Source organism: Malaclemys terrapin, chromosome 7, assembly GCF_027887155.1.
Source record: "Malaclemys terrapin pileata isolate rMalTer1 chromosome 7, rMalTer1.hap1, whole genome shotgun sequence".
In the NCBI taxonomy this organism is placed as follows: domain Eukaryota; kingdom Metazoa; phylum Chordata; order Testudines; family Emydidae; genus Malaclemys; species Malaclemys terrapin.
Genome location: NC_071511.1, coordinates 25,877,205 through 25,894,352, shown reverse-complemented (window position 1 = coordinate 25,894,352; position 17,148 = coordinate 25,877,205). Strand labels below are relative to the sequence as shown.

General features: G+C 40.6%; 1 protein-coding gene across 2 annotated transcripts in view; it reads right to left on the bottom strand.

The window, feature by feature from the left end:
* Positions 1 to 17,148, bottom strand: part of ERC2 (ELKS/RAB6-interacting/CAST family member 2) — an 866,973-nt gene that overhangs the window by 635,926 nt on the left and 213,899 nt on the right. For both annotated transcript variants that reach the window (XR_008445768.1, XM_054035803.1), the window contains exon 4: positions 1,700 to 1,774. Coding sequence is in view for 1 of the 2 variants with exons in the window: in XM_054035803.1 (XP_053891778.1) it covers positions 1,700 to 1,774 (75 nt within the window). In the remaining variant the exon portion in view is untranslated. The remainder of the gene's footprint in view (positions 1 to 1,699; positions 1,775 to 17,148) is intronic.

The following is a 17,148-nucleotide window of genomic DNA, read 5'->3' as shown; positions in this document are numbered from 1 at the left end:
ACAAAAAACAAAAAAACCCCTTTGTTGCCCCCATTGTACCTGAGTTTCTTTGTGCTTCCAGCAGGTTGCAAGGAGCCCAGCAATTTACAGATTGAGAAAAAGTGGCTTAAACACAATAATTAAATATAATAATCAAAAGAACAGTGAATTATACAGAAACAGATAATGGCATAAATACCCAGAAGACCTGTTAAAAAAAGCGGATATAAAAATATACCTTTCATTAATATTCATTTATCCACTCAGCTTTGACAGCAGTTAGTACAGTCAAATTTGGCAAATCACACACACAGTTTTGGGAAAGGAAGAATAGCTTTGTAATGCAAGAATTTCACATCCAAAAAATGAGTAATATGCAGCTCAGTGCTGAAGAGTCATTTATCTTTTAAGGTGGATGATAAGGTTGTTTTCAGGTTTTTGTCATTTATAATATTGTATCATATGGCAAGTGTGCAACATAAAAACACAGGGCTTATTCGGATTTTCTTTACACCAGATTTATACCACTGTAACTTCATAGACCTTAGTGGAGCTAGTCCAGATTTACATTAACATCCAACCAACAGCAAGCCATTAGCATGTATTCTTATTATCTGTGACAAAAGCTGGTGTGTGTGTGTCTTCTGCACTAATTCTTTAATAATAAATATATGAGCCAAACCTACTAACTCTTGCTTATGTGAGTAGCCTCATCAAAGGACTATACACAGGAGTAAGGGTTTGCAGGATTAGTCCTCTGGAGTTTTCTAATTACTAAAGCTAACAAAGTTTTCCTGAAATATACCCCAAGCTGTTCTGATAACTAAAATACATTGCATTGCATTACATTGACAATGCATTGATTGTCCAACTTTTTTCTGTATGTTATTTAATTGACATGCCCTAGAATGTAGCCAAATTATCCTTGCAAAACTTCACTGAGCAGAACTTGTCTCCTTTTTGAAGGGACTATTAAGAACAGTAATATGAGTGTGAAGAGGAGAACCACTAAAATGGAGGTTAGTAAAAGGAAAAAATGTTTACTATGCTTTAGTAGAATATGAAATTCTACTCTATGATTACAGGAAAACGGCCACTACTTTCTGTATGATCTAGTTGCTACGATCAGCAAAACCAGTTTATCAGCTTGCTCACTGCAAATCAGTCATCTTTCTAATACGGGGATGATTTATTGAGAAAATATGTGGAAAGGGAGAAATTATTTAATTTATCAATAATGGGTTTGGAAAAAGATGAATTATTTGTTCTTTCTGGAGACAAAGAATATTTTTATACCTTTCCCGGAATGCTATTCTCACATTTGTGAAATTGCAGGCCTTAGCTTTTCACCAAAAAGGGGTATTAGTCAAAATGCAAAACTGTATGTGCAGTTACTATGAATAAGATGTTTACAAGAGCGAATGGTAGCTACATTTATTTTGGGGAAGTTCTATGGCCTGAGTTATACAAGAGGCCAGACTAACTGATCACAATGATCCCTTCTGGCCTTGGAATCAAGGAATCGAAAAAAACTTTTACAGAGCTATAAAATTTAGAAATGTTTGCGGGTGGGGGGGGGGAGGGAATACTGATTATTCCCTTGCTTTACACAAAAATAAATTCAATAAAAGCTACAGCTCATTTCTTGTTTTTATATTAACTGGTATTAACTGAGTTCAAACTAAAAGATTACGTATTGGCAAGCATGCAAAGTCCATACCTTCATCTCTATAACTGTCTGAAGAGCTTTTGTCTTTGCTGGTTCAGGCTGAAGTTGGGTTCTTCTGTGTAGTTCCTGTGGAGGGACACGATAAAAATAAGCTTGACGACTCATCTTTCCATTATTTTGTCTCTCATATAAATATAGCACAGTCCACAGCAAATTAAAAGTCTGATGTTCAGAAGTGCACAAGTCCAAATGCTACAGGTGCATCTTTCTTATGATCCCTCTAGCATCACTGCAGTCTCTATCTTATATTACAGTCAACGCTGTCGGCACATGCGCTATTTCTGAAACCTCTATCAATAATTAACGTCAACTGTGACAAAGCCTGCAAGTAATTTCTTAGTCCAAATACAACACTGCTGCTTTTGCCCAGACATCAAATCATAATTCATTCAATTATAGTACACTGTGTTGCTAATTCAAAAACTAAGAAAAATAAATGTCATTTAAAATCTTTTACTGAAGTTCTCTGCTTAGAGTTTTTCTACCAATATTTGAAGCAAGCAATTTAAAACCATTACATTCAAATTTGACATTTTAAGAATAGCAATTATATAATGGGTTGATGCAGCACCATCTACAGTAGCTTTTGCATTCCAGTTTTTATGTATCACAGTATGATATTTTTCACAGTTTAATCTACAGGTAATAAAAATATAGAGGTTACAATTGCTACACAAAGATGTTCAATTAACAAAAGCAAACATCAGCCACTCTTCAAAGCTGAAGACTGAGGGTAGATATTGACAACATTGAGAACTGTGTACAAACCATTAATTGAAAAATATTTTAATATCTATTCAAAGTACTGCTTCTGATGCCGATGTGAATGTTTCTCACATACTGTAGGTGACTGTAAATTCCATGGTATTCCATATGTGGTTATTTTATAGTCTCTGTCCATGTCTCCTTCACACACACATGTGCACAGTTAGAACAAAACGGGTTTCAGATGTGGTACTCTAGGGTTCTCATAGGATCTGCTGGAATTCAGAATTATCTGTGTAAAGGCTATTGTTTTCTGGCCCTCTCAGCCCCACTGACCTACATGAAAATTGCAATGCCACAGGACATTGCCACCAAACCTTCCCACAATGAGTTTCAGAGCTATGAAGTGGGAGGTGACTAAAATAATGTTGATGGGTTCAGAATTAGCTTACTTGATGATTCCTTGCAGGATTAGTGGGAACTATACTATGGACAGTTGCTGTCTCCCGCAAGTCCTAACTTGTCCATTCCCAACCTTATTCCCATCCAAAAAGCTCAATTTCTGCAGAGATACAACTTCAAGTATGGAGGGCAAATGATGCTGTGGATGTGTCATCTTCCTCCTGACCTCTTCCTTCATCCAGATCAAGCAATTTACCATCCCTATCTCGTTGGGTCTCCATTCTTTCTGGTGAGACTTCAAAGGCCCAAATTTTGGATTTTAATTAGGTAATCCTGTATTCATGTTTCTTCTTTATAAGCCCAAATAAAGATGCCTAAGAGACCCTCAAACTATATCTCTAAGCAATTGCTTTTGATGTTGTAAACTAGTCCCTTTAAAACCAAACACTAGAAATAGAGGGAACACATTCCTTAGGGTATGTCTACACTACAAAATTAGGTTGATTTTATAGAAGTTGATTTTTAGAAATCGATTTTATACAGTCAATTTTGTCTGTCCCCACTAAGCACATTGAGTCGACGGAGTGCGTCCTCATTACAGTGACTAGCATCGACTCATGGAGTGATGCACTGTGGAAGCTATCCCACAGTTCCCGCAGGCTCCGCTGCCCATTGGAATTATGGGTTAAACTCCCAATGCCTGATGGGGCAAAAACATTGTTCCAGGTGGTTTTGGGTATATGTCATCACTCTCCCCTCCCTTCCTCCCTCCATGAAAGCAACTGCAGACAATCACTTTGCGCCTTTTTGCCCGAGATACCTGTGCAGACGCCATAGCATGGAGACCACTCAGCTCACCACTGCTGTTGCGAGCATTGTAAACACCTCATGCATTATACTGCAGTATGTGCAGAACCTGGTTAAGAGACAGCAGCACGAGAACGATTGTGAGGAGAACATGGACACAGACGTTCCTGAAAGCACGGGCTGTGGCAATTGGGACATCATGGAGGCAGTGGGGCTGGTTGATACAGTGGAATACCAATTCTGGGCCCAGCAAACAAGCACAGACTGGTGGGACCGCATAGTGCTGCAGGTATGGGATGATTCCCAGTGGCTGCGAAACTTTCGCATGTGTAAGGCCACTTTCCTGGAACTCTGTGAGTTGCTTTCCCCGACCCCGAAGCACAGGAATACCAAGATGAGAGCTGCCTTGACTGTTGAGAAGCAAGTGGCAATAGCACTGTGGAAGCTTGCAACGCCTGACTGCTACCTGTCAATTGGGAATCAATTTGGAATGGGCAAATTTACTGTGGGGACAGCTGTGATTCAAGTAGCCAATGCAATTCACTGATATTCTACTATCAAGGGTAGTGACTCTGGGAAATGTGCAGGTCATAGTGGATGGCTTTGCTGCAATGGGGTTCCCTAACTGTGGTGGGGCGATAGACGGAACGCATATCCCTATCTTGGCACCGGACCACATAAACCGCCAGGGATACTTCTCAATGATGCTGCAAGCGCTGGTGGATCACACGGGACGTTTCACCTATATCAACATGGGATGGCTGGGAAATGTGCATGACTGGGCTGTTTGAGCAGCTGCAAGAAGGGATTTACTTCCCAGACCAGAAAAGTACTGTTGGGGATGTTGAAATGCCAATAGTTATCCTTGGAGACCCAGCCTACCCCTTGCTCCCATGGCTCATGAAGCCATACCCAGGCAGCCTGCACAGTAGTAAGGAGTAGTTCAACTATAGGCTGAGCAAGTGCAGAATGGTGGTAAAATGTGCCTTTGGAAGTTTAAAAGTTCACTGGTGCTGTTTGCTGACTAGGTTAAACCTTCTGTTGCTTGGGCCATCCTCTGGAGTGGAGTGGCTGGGTGCCCAGAGCCTTCCCTCCCTCCCCCCAAGTGTTCTTGGGCATCTGGGTGAGGAGGATATGGAACTTGGGGAGGAGGGCAGGTGGTTGTACAGTGGATGTAGCAGCAGTCTGTACTCTTGTTGGCTTTCCTGCAGCTGCAGCAGATGCCTGAGCATGTCCGTTTGCTCCCTCATTAGCCTCAGCATTGCATCCTGCCTCTTCTCATCGCGGTCACTTAATGCTTTCCTGGACTCTGCCACTGAATGCCTCCATGCATTCAGCTGTGCCCTATCAGTGCGGGAGGAATGCATGAGCTCGGAAAACATGTCATCGCGAGTGCGTTTTTTTCGCCTTCTAATCTGCGATAACCTCAGCGATGGAGATGATAGGGGGAGCATAGAAACATTTGCACCTGCGCAGGGATAAAAAGTGAGTAAAATTTAAGATGATACATTTCTGAGAACAAAAGGGAGTCTCTTTCACAGTGAATCAAGCAATTCACAGCAGACAGCACATGTGCTTTAGGTACAAGGTCGCATTTTGCCTTTTATATTGAGCGCCTGCCGGTATGGTGACACATCACACACGGCTAGGCAACAGAATTTGGTTTCCAGGCAGCCATGATAAGCCAAAGGCTACGCGGGTTTGGCTTCTAACACCTTGATAACATGTGGGAATGTTTTCAAACTGCAGCGCCATCCTTTCCCATAGCAAGCAATGCCGGTTGGGTTTGCCATTTAAAAGGAGGGGCTGTGGTTTTCGGGTGGACGTGCAGCCCAAACCTCCCCCAACCCCTCCGTATGGCTATTTGGGATGATCCCTTCACTCCTCCCTCCACCATGTGGCTATTCTCAGGGAAAACTGGCACTAAATTTAGTAACTTTATTCATGAAGAACATCAGTCTAATAGTGGTGCTTTGGTCCTTCATGCCTACATGGATGAACTCTCATTTTTGTCTCCAGTGGAGATGGAGAGATTTGCAGAAGAATTTCTTGCTTTGTCATTCAGTGAAAATGAGAAAAATGCAGCCTACTATGCTTTAGCCATAGTACATGGTGCAGCTGCCTATTTGCCAGACTTCCTGGATTATTTTGCTTTTAATTTCCCTAACACTCCAGTGAAAATGGAAATTCTGGGCAAGGAGGACATAGAAATGATGACTATTTCAAATTTTCATACTCAGACTGTATTTAAGCTCCTGAAGGTGTTCCTGGCTTTATTGATTTTGTTCCGGATGTCCTGGCTTGTTCCGCCGTCCTGGCTGATGGTGCTGCCTGAGTACGTGAGTGTTTCTACAACGAGTGAAGATCTGGTCTGTGTATCCACACCCTTTCTGAAAACCAGCTTGCTCTTTTCTGAGAACACTATCAAGTGCCTCTGATATACGCTGGACTATGATCTTACACAATACTTTGCTTGGCACAGATAAAAGTGTGATACCACACCAGTTATTACAATTACTGAGAGTTCCTTTCTTTGGTATCTTCGCTGTAACACCATTGGTCCACTCATCTGGCACTCTTTCCCTTTCCCAGACTGATGTAAGTAGAGGGGCCAGGATAGATAGCAAGTTAAAGTATGGGCTCGATGAATGGACTATAAGGTGGATAGAAAGCTGGCTAGATTGTTGGGATCAACGGGTAGTGATCAATGGCTTGATGTCTAGTTGGTAGCCAGTATCAAGCGGAGTGCCCCCAGGGTTGGTCCTGGCGCCAGTTTTGTTCAATATCTTTATTAATGATCTGGATGATTGCACTCTCAGCAAGTTCGTGGATAACACTAAGCTGGGGGGAGAGATAGATACACTTTAGCCAAGCGCAAATAGCCTAGCATGAACGGGGTCCTTTTACTGTTCCCTTACAAAAATTCTCCTACTTCAACCAGGTGACCATGAATGCTGTCACTCTCCTGAGACTAACACAGAAAGATATAGACCGAATGTTGCTTGAATGCGACCAAAACCCAGGACCATTCGCTGCCATGCTTTGTGCTGCAATGCTTCCAGACTACTTGCAACTGGCTTGGCATGGTAAAGTGTCCTACCGTGGAGGACGAAATAAGGCAGCCCTCCCCAGAAACCTTCTGCAAAGGCTTTCAGAGTATCTCCAGGAGAGCTTCATGGAGATGTCCCTGGAGGATTCCCGCTCTGTCCCCAGACATGTTAACAGACTTTTCCAGTAGCTGTACTGGCCACGAATGCATCCCAAGTCTTCAGGGCAAATCAAACATTAAACACTATTGCTTTTAAACCCTGAACTGTAGTTACAAATGTGCACTCACCAGAGGGGCCTTGTCTGCCTTCAGGGTCGGGGATCCCGCCCTGGGAGGGTATTGGCTCCAGGGTGATGAAAATGTCCTGCTGCCAGGGAGAATGAATTCACCGCTTGCCAGCTGTGCATTTTCCTCCACCTGCTCCTCCTCATCCACAAAATCCTCCTCCGTGTTGCATGAGACTCCCCCCTTGCAGGTGTCCACGGACAATGGTGGGATAGTGGTAGGGTCCCCCCCCCTAGAATGCCATGCAGCTGATCATAGAAGCGTCATGTATGGGGCTCTGACCCGGAGTGACTGTTTGTCTTCTTTGTCTTTTGGTAGGCTTGCCTGAGCTCCTTGACTCTCACGCAGCACTGCTGTGTGTCCCTGTTGTAGCCTCTGTCCATCATGCCCTGTGCGATTTTGGCATATCTATTAGCATTTCTTCTTTTTTTAATCAGAGTTTTGCCTGCACAGATTCTTCTCCCCATACAGCAATCAGATCCAGTGTCTCCCGTTCGCTCCATGCTGGAGCTCGTTTGTGATTCTGGGGGGACTGAAAGGTCACCTGTGCTGCTGAGCGTGCCATGCTGACCAAACAGGAAATGAAATTCAAACGTTCCCAGGGCTTTTCCTGTGTACCTAGCTAGTGCATTGGTGTTGAAAGTGCTGTCCAGAGCAGTCACATTGGAGCACGCTGGGATAGCTCCCAGAGGTCAATAATGTCGATTTGTGTCCGCACTACCCCAAAATCGACCCAGCAAGGTCGATTTTAGCACCACTCCCCTTGCCGGGAAGGAGTACAGAAATCAATTTTAAGCGCCCTTTAGGTCGACGGAACGGGGTTGCTTGTGTAGACACATTCATTATAAAAATTGATCTAACGTGGCTAAATTCAACCTAACCCTGTAGTGTAGACCAGGGCTTTGAGTGCCTCAAGCACTTGGAGAGCTAATGAAGTACATTTTCGGGGGAAAAAGTTTCTCTGTAACTGTCAATCGGACTTCAAATGACTTGGAGACTGTTTCATAATGTGGACAGTATAAGATCAACATCCAAGTCTTTAATAAAATTTGGCACCAAATGCTGCTCTCAGTTATATCACTGCAACTCCATTTCATGCTGTCTTCCATATTGCTCCTTATGAATGGGCAAAGCTCCCTCTCAAAACCCATAAAGCCATCTCCTTGTCATCATTCAGTTTCCTCCTCAAAACCCATCTCTTTCCATAATGCATACAGTAAAGGACAACCTGATAAGGGCTCAGCAGGTGGAGAGCTGTGATTATTACTACTAACCAGCTAAGTATTGGGCAAATCCCACTGTCTCAGACAAACAGGAAGAAAGAAATGATGTAACAGATGTGTTTTAATTAGGCCACAACTTTATTCATTTAACCTATCTGGCAGTAAATAATACAATGCAGGTCATCACTCTTTCCTTAATCTTTTTTACCTATTTAGGAGGGCTGCCAACAGCAATCCCCCTTCCCAACCTAGTCCCACCTCACTTCTTGACCCCACTGCCCTCCCCTCATATGGGGGGGTGGGGTGTCTGGGGAAAAAACAAGGTTATCTCTTCATTGTACCAGACATTAGGAGCCCCAACACCCTCTTTTCCAGCTTCCTTAGGGCTTACCTTCCCTTAAATCCACTTCCAACTCTTGCTAATCAGTGAACTATATATCCTCTCTAATGAGTACCTGCACCGGACACCTGCCACATCTGCTACCTACTAAGTTGTGACATCTTAAACTCCTTACCTACCTCATCAGTTCCTGACCTATGGGAAAGATGGGGGGAAAAACACGCTGCCCCTGCTAATCTGGCAGAGATGGAAAAATTCCTTCCCAGCCCACACCCCCACAAAAAAAGAAAAGATAAAAAGCAAATAGCACAGTTCCAATGACAGATCATTAAAAACAGTCTACTTTCACCCCATGGGTGAGCTGGTGGGTGCTGCTGATTGTGACTAATGAGAGAGTTCTTCCTGAATATACAAATACCTTTCCTTTCTCCCACCTGGTCCAGCCACTTACTATTCCCCCTTTGGCTCCACTCAGGTAAATCCCGTTCCCCTCCCTGTAATCCAAATGCAGTAGGATCCCTATCCCTTTTTTTGCTGCGGCTGCCCAGACAATGACCAACAGCATTCAATTGCAGTGAGCATATTATATTTATCTCATCTTCCCCATCCCACTCCGGCACATATATTAGCCTCATCCACCCGTTACAAACCCTTCTCTTTTAGAGTACATCTACACTGCAATTAAAGACCCACAGCATGGCTGCAACTGGCCCAGGTCATCTGACTTAGGCTTGTGGGCTATAAAGTTGAAGTGTAGACATTTGGGCTCAGACTGGCATCCGGGCTCAGACTCCATACTCAGTGCCACAGGGTTTTTTATTATACTGTAGACCTACCCTTACAGGTTAAGCTTTTGTGATCAGGGGCTGTCATTTATTATATCTTTACGCACAATGGAATCCAACCCAGTTGCAATTTTTAGTTGTTACCACAATATAACTGTTAAATAAAAATAACTGATTTGGCTCATGATATTAAATCAATTACTACAGTATTTTAAGACATCTCTAAAAAACACATCCTGAAGAATTCAGGATTTAATATTTTAAATATCTATACAAACAACTAAAAAAAAGGAAAGCCAATTAGTTATGAGTTTTCCATGTAAGTGAGCAAAGATTCTTTAAACAACATTAACTAAATGATTGCATACAAAGGAAGATGCCAATAATTAATACAATAAAAGCTCTTCTTACACAAAAGAAAAAAAAAATATTTAGCAAAAAGGAACTTTTCCAGCAAACTGTTTACGAGAAATGCACTTTCCCTCAGCTTCCTGGCTAATTGTATTTCCTAACACTGCTATGCCTGTATGTGATGTTATATCTCTACAAGACAATAACTCAGCAATCTACATGTAAATAGCATGTGAATGAATAAATCAATACAATTTTCCAAAAATCTTAATTTTTACAATCAAAGAAGCATTTTATACTTAAAGCATACAGGAAAAGTAGTATGTGGCAGGACTGAATTTCATGAGATTTATCCAGAAGCATTCATCTTTGACAGTCCATATATCTTTGGCTAAAGGGAAGGAAATGATGGCTGTTTCCATAGATAATACATGCAGTTCTATTCATGCTTATGATCAGTTTGTATGACCTTAGGAACAGTTTAGTATTAAAGTTACAGTTAGGACATTATCAGAGGGGTAGCCGTGTTAGTCTGAATCTGTAAAAAGCAACAGAGGGTCCTGTGGCACCTTTGAGACTAACAGAAGTACTGGGAGCATAAGCTTTCGTGGGTAAGAACCTCACTTCTTCAGATGCAAGTTAGGACATTGGTATGCTGAGAACTGCCTATCACACTGACCAATATTGTCTCATTGTTTCCTTTAAATCTCCCTCTGTCTGTATCCATCTGTTGTCTCTTGTTGTATACTCTGTGACAGGAACGGTCTTTTTGTTGTTGTGTATGCACAGTGCCTAGTACAATTGGGTCCTAGTCCATGACTAAGATTTCTAAGTGCCAAGGTCAATACAAATAATAAATATTAATAAAATAATACATACTTCTTGATAATCACATAGGAGTTGGATTTACTATGACTGGCTTGTCTTATTCCACCACTTTCCCCAAACCCCATGGCTTCCATAGAAGGAAGGCATGATAGAAGTCCAAACATACCATTCAAAAATTCTTACTTCTGGCCTGCAGAATCCCACTGACCAATGTCATACAATGCATCATGCTGCAATGCCACCAGTACCAGAAATTGCATTGGCCATAAGGGCTCTGGTAATTAAGGATAGCATGTAGTGCCGCAAACAGTATTGTGTTTTTTAGAACTTTTTAAAACTTTTAAAAATTTTAAAACTGCCAATTTGGGGGCCCACTATGGTGCACAACACCAGTGAATTTCTAGTACCTGCCCTAAAAGTATTTTTTTAAAGGTGCATTTAGAATAAAGCAATTAATGAATGCCCCTTTACCCTTTCTGTTCTGAGCATTTAGCACAAAACTAATTTTTCAAAAGAAAGAAATAAAACCTTTACAAGTCACCTTCAGTGATGAAATCTCTCAATCACTAACTGATTGTTTCAGCAGACAGTTGAAAACGAAAAATTAATTAAATGTCAACCTCACAATGGATTTAAACACTAAGTGAATGTCCTGGATTTGTCATCATCTTCTTCTGTGGAAATTGGGGGAGGGTGGAGGGGGGAAGAAAGCTGGCCAATCAACTCCCTATCTGATCAACAAAAATTACAGCTAATTTTCAGACTTGACACTGTTCCCAAAGGGCATATATAAAGTGAGTTGGAGTATGAACAGAATTCCATAGATTACCCAGGGAAACAAACCAGAGTTCCACCCCTTTAGCCAAAGATGAATAGACTGCCAACGATGAGTATTCCTAGATGTCTATCATAGCATAAAGCCTTGCCTCATAATACTTTTCCTGTTAGCTTTATGAATCAATCTGATGCAGGCTGACTTAAAAGCTTTTATTCTCTAGCCCTGCTGGTAAAATGCAGCAGACTTTGGGATTCTGGAGAAGATCAGAAAATGACTCCCCGTTTATTATTTTGTGTGGGTTTTCTTCCAATCAGGTTCAAACATTTGGGGATATCACAAGGCTCAGTTCTTGAATTTATGTTGTTCGGTGTACAATTTTTTTCTATAGGGAAATTGATTCAGAGACATGTTGATATCACTTTATGTGCATAATATATTGTTTTTCTAACTGAGATCATCTAAGGTGCTTTATAATTTGACTAAACAGTTACCTAAGTGACATTCTGAATATGCAGTTACTATAATATAAGGAAACCACATTTTTCCACATTGTCTTTTTTTTAATTGATGCTGTTTTTGTCTTTTGAAATTCTTTTTATTAAAAGAACCAGGGCACCTTCTAGAACTTTTTTAAATAAGGTAGTTTTTGATCCTGAATTTTTTGCCTGAAGCTCCTTTTGCTTACATTACAAAATCTTTAAACGATCCCCTGTAACTAGCAAGGCTTCTACAAATAACCTTGGGGGCATGTTCAGTTATTAATTTATGCTTTCATTATATCCCATCTGAAGTCTGGATTGTTGCAATTCCTAGCTCTTTCTGGTTAATTACTTTGTATGTACAATTTAACCAGAATTCTGCAGACTGAAAAACGATTCTCTCAAGAGCTATACAGAATACTGCATACTAGTACAGAGATAGCATGATGGTGCCTTGTCATTATGGTGATAAGCACACCAAAAATAGATCTTTTCTTTGGTATCCATGGAGGTTTTAGATTTACTATAACTTTTTAGGGTATATGGGGCCTAAACCCAAACTAACTGGTTGCCCACTTCTTCCTCCACATGTATTTCTGGGGTGTTGGATTTGAATACTGGAATGGAACCCAAACCCAAAGTACTAGTTTCTTGGTTACCTTATTCCTTATAGTGGTGTCTCCCACACTAGAAATGTGCCTTTGTACAAGGCATAGGAGAACTTGTAAGATCTGCTGTTCAGTACTTACATGGTCTCCATTATTGCAGAGGAGCAGCTCACAATTTATCATCCCAACCGATCAGAGATAGGAAAGCGCTATTATTATTTTTCAGATGGGGAACTGAGACACAGAATTTAAGTGACCTGCCAAAGGCAACGCAACAAGTTTATGGCTAGTCTTGTGAGGATTCGATTTTTATCAGTTAAATGCCAGTAAACATTGATTTCACATACACACACAAAAACAGATGAAAAAATATTTACATAGATAATAATGGCAATTTACAGATAGGCAAAGTAAGAAAAATGCTGCCTGAGAACTTTAGAGTTTGAGTTAAGATATTTACTTTGTATATTTTGATGTGATGTTGACAATTTGCTTAACAATTATAAAGCTTTGATCTTTTGAATCTCAACATCTACTGTCTTTATGTCTGCTCCCCACTATTTTCTGACATACCCTATAATTTCCCACACTAGTGAAAAAAAATGAAAAAAATGCTTAAATATAAACATCTATATTATTCCTCAGAATTAAAACTCAAATTCTGCCAAGCCTATTTACGGCAGAGTGGGGGCAGGCTAACATCTGGACCATCCTTCCTCTCTATCTATCCCTATGACAAAGGTACATCTGTAGCTGTGGGTAAAGCAATGGGTGATTCCTTGAAAGCCAACCAGTTTCAATCCTTGATCCCGCTGATGTCCCAGGAGGCTGAAGGCTCAAGCAGCAGCAACTCAGAGGCCCAAACTTTTCTCCTCTGATCCAATGATAAGCTTAAAAAAGAGTGGTGAAGCACTAGAATGGGTTACCTAGGGAGGTGGTGGAATCTCCTTCCTTAGAGGTTTTTAAGTTCAAAGCCCTGGCTGGGATGATTTAGTTGGGAATTGGTCCTGCTTTGAGCAGGGGGTTGGACTAGATGACCTCCTGAGGTCCCTTCCAACCCTGATATTCTATGATTCTATGATAAAAGAGTATGTGATCCAGCCCCAGGAGGCTAACAGGGGATGCCCCTCTCTCCAAGCAGCACATAACCTTCTGCAGAGTAGGAAAGAGGCGGGAGGAGACACAAGACAAGAGCAGAAAAAAAAAGTAAAATAGAGAAAAAATAGAGATTGTTAAGAAGGAACTGAGGCAGATAACCAGAGGAAAATTAAAATGGGCAGATGAAAGATGGCAATGACTAGGCTAAATTAGACACAGGAGAGGCCTCACAGTAAACATAGTTTCTAATATTCCCAGGTAAAACAGGCAAATCTGCAAGTCACAGCAAGTTGTGGCATAAGAACAACTAGTTCTTTCCAACACCTCCACAAAGCAGATGGTTTCCACTCTTCTGGTGAACAAGAGCATTGTACTGCCCCTACACGATCAGCCTGTCTGAACTTTAAAATTTGAGATCAGCAATATTTAACATTCTGATCAATTATTTCATTTAAATAAAAGCATAGGCACTTAACAAAATTGTCAACTCAACTGTAGTGTCCTCCAGCCAAAAACACCATTACAAAGATAGATCAAATTCTATTAAACCAGAATCCTAAAAAAATTCTGTAACGTAAGAAAGTTACATTATTCTTAATTTATCAGCAAACCCTCCCCCCTCATCTCTTCCCCTTTTCCCCCCACCAAAAAACAAAATAAAATACAGGCATGAAACACTTGAGATAAAATTACGATCAAACACATTTTATCTTTCTGACACAACCATGAATTGACAACACTGACATATTCCATGCCAGGCTACAGCAGCTAGGAAATAAAACAGCATTTTTGTTAGGTGGGATTCCACATTATCTTGCCACTAACCTTCTGCTAGAGGCCCTCCATCACATGGAGGAAATAGCTGAAGGACATTTGTTATGTCAATTGTATATTAATTCAGTTATTTAGTGTAATAAGACATGGGATAGTTGGTACTGGAATTGGGAGGATACCAATTACGCAAATTCGCATTCTATAATCTTCATTGGGGTATTCCAGGACAGGGGTTTGGGTCAGAGGGCAACATCCATTTTAGCACATTTTCCACCCTTCTCTCCTCCATATGCACCTTTATGCTTCTTCCATTTGTACTCTGTGTGCCCAGTTTCAATTTGGACAGAAGATGGGTGAATGATTCCACTTTTGTCCCTCAAATGGGGGGAAAACGGTGCTGGAAAACCAAAGAGGGAACTGAATATGAATCAGAGCGCAAATTATCATATGTCCCTTACCCAACACATACGGGGTCCAGAACTTTTAAGCTTGTTGAAAAATATGCTAGCATTGTTATTAACATTTTTAATTGGTTTTAACAGATAATATGCACTAAACTTTAAGGGTACTGTATATCTTTTTGCATAGTTCACTGTTGCAAACTACACACATCAAATATAAGATTTTTAGCAAAATTGGCATTGCAGATAGCCTGCACAGAGCCACAGGAAAATGATGGCTACAGCAGTATGGAAGCCAGAAATCTGTACATTTCTGATAAACTGTGACTATTAGCAATGTTTTTTTTCTTTTCTTTTTTTCTAAAAAGGAATTTTATCATAGATTCACTATATTGCAGGTTTATAGTTTAGAATTTGCCAATATCAATGTTTGCATTTAATTTTTGTCATTGTTTTCCTATCGTGCTAGCATAAAATCTGGTGTACCTTGTGCTTCCTTGTTTGTATTCACTTTGGATCAATTAAGTATATACCCTAGAATCGTTTTTCTTGGTTTCTTATTCTCTTTTTTTCCTTTTTTTTTCCTAACCAAGGGCACGTGTTACCTATATTTGTTTAAAACACCATTAGTTCAGGCTATATATGATTTATCCAGCAGAGCTCCTTCAAAAAATGATGCCAAACCTAGATCCCAAGAAGGGGCCATCAGAGAAGCTAGTGAACTATTTACAATTTAACTCCAATGCTGGATGATGTGGAGAATTGACTGATTTGTGAAGAAAAAGTTCTGTGGTGACAATAATTGAACACTTCTAGAAACATGGGACCTTTCAGCATCTGTCATGACCACAACGGGGGTACATCAAGTTTCACCCATTCTCTCCTTTGACAGGAAAAGTGAAGCCACTATTCCTCTAACATTATCCCCCTCCCCATGAATCACATCCCTCAGTTTTAGACAGCTGACCTATTCTATTATTTTCCGATCCAGATAGCATAATATAGGAATTTTATAGTATAAGAGTTTGGGATGTTTTTGTTGTTTTTTTGGGGGGGTGGGGGGAAATCAAACACTGAATCTTGGGTGTTTCAGTTGGTGAAAAAGGATACAATAAAATATCTTTGCACAGCCTCACTCCTAGAGTTGTTTGAACTAGATTTGTTCATAAGTATGAAGTGCTAGGTGGTTGGATATGGCTTCTCCATTTATATTTTGAAAGTCAATGTCTCTCCTGTTAAGGGTTTGCTTTTCAGCCATTCTTTTTGCTTGGTTTTCAGTTATGTCAACCATATGGGCTAAACAGAATGCTTAGAATTATTTCTCTATACTTATTATCTTAAACTTAATATATAGCCAGTGCCGTGTTTTATTTCATTTCTACTTATTAGGTTAAATTATTAAAAATAATTTACCAAGTGTTATCATAGTAGAGCATCTGAGGCATTGCAGATTCTTAGAATATTATAATAATTCTTTTCCCAATTCTTAGAATATTAAGTAATACAGTATCTCATATACTTTGATTTGGTAAACATTGACTTTTTAAGGAGTACCACTGTATGAGATTATAATTTTTTAAGAGTAGTCATTATGTAGGGATATAAAAGAAGGTACTAACAGTGATTCCCCCAAGTGACAGTGACCCCCCTCATAATTTGTCCCCCACACTTTAAAATCCAACAGTTTCACCAAGTACAAAAATCTCTTGGGTCTTCTGTAAGCTACTGTCTGTAGAAACCACTGATTATATCTATCCTGTGAAAGGTACTTTATTATTATTATTATTATTAATGGAGATATCCCATCTCCTAGAACTGGAAGGGACCTTGAAAGGTCATCGAGTCCAGCCCCCTGCCTTCACCAGCAGGACCAAGTACTGATTCTGCCCCAGATCCCCAAGTGGCCCCCTCAAGGATTGAACTCACAACCCTGGGTTTAGCAGGCCAATGCTCAAACCACTGAGCTATCACTATGTAAAACTTACAAACAAGTTAATTGACTTTGTTCTTGAAGTAATTGATACAATGTAAACAAACACTATAAGTTGTTAAGTGACTTTCACTTCATTCAATGGCTCCTAGGACAGACCCCCACCCTCTGTGATTAAAGGGCCGGGAGTCTCAAATGAATTAGCACACACCCCAAAAGTGGTGGAGACAGTAAATTAAAATATGGTTAAGATATGGAATGTATGTTGATGAATGTTTGATGTACATAAATGGTTAGGGAGGTGCCAGCCTAGAAAGGGAGTATCCATCGGCCGAAGAATGTGTCAAGTTGGACCACCAAACAACCCCCGGAGGGTAAACTGGGATCAACCCCATCACCTGGAAGGATGAGAAACACGAACTTTGGACAGTGTGGAGCCACCAGGAATGTGCCACTTTGGACAGGAATGTGCCATCTGCTGATTGAGTCAGCAACAGCAGAATGAAACAGCTCCCATAGACTAACATAGGAATTAAATCCTATAAGAATGGACTCTCAGGACTGATGACTTTGAGTCTCTGGTTCTGCTGCCAGCCT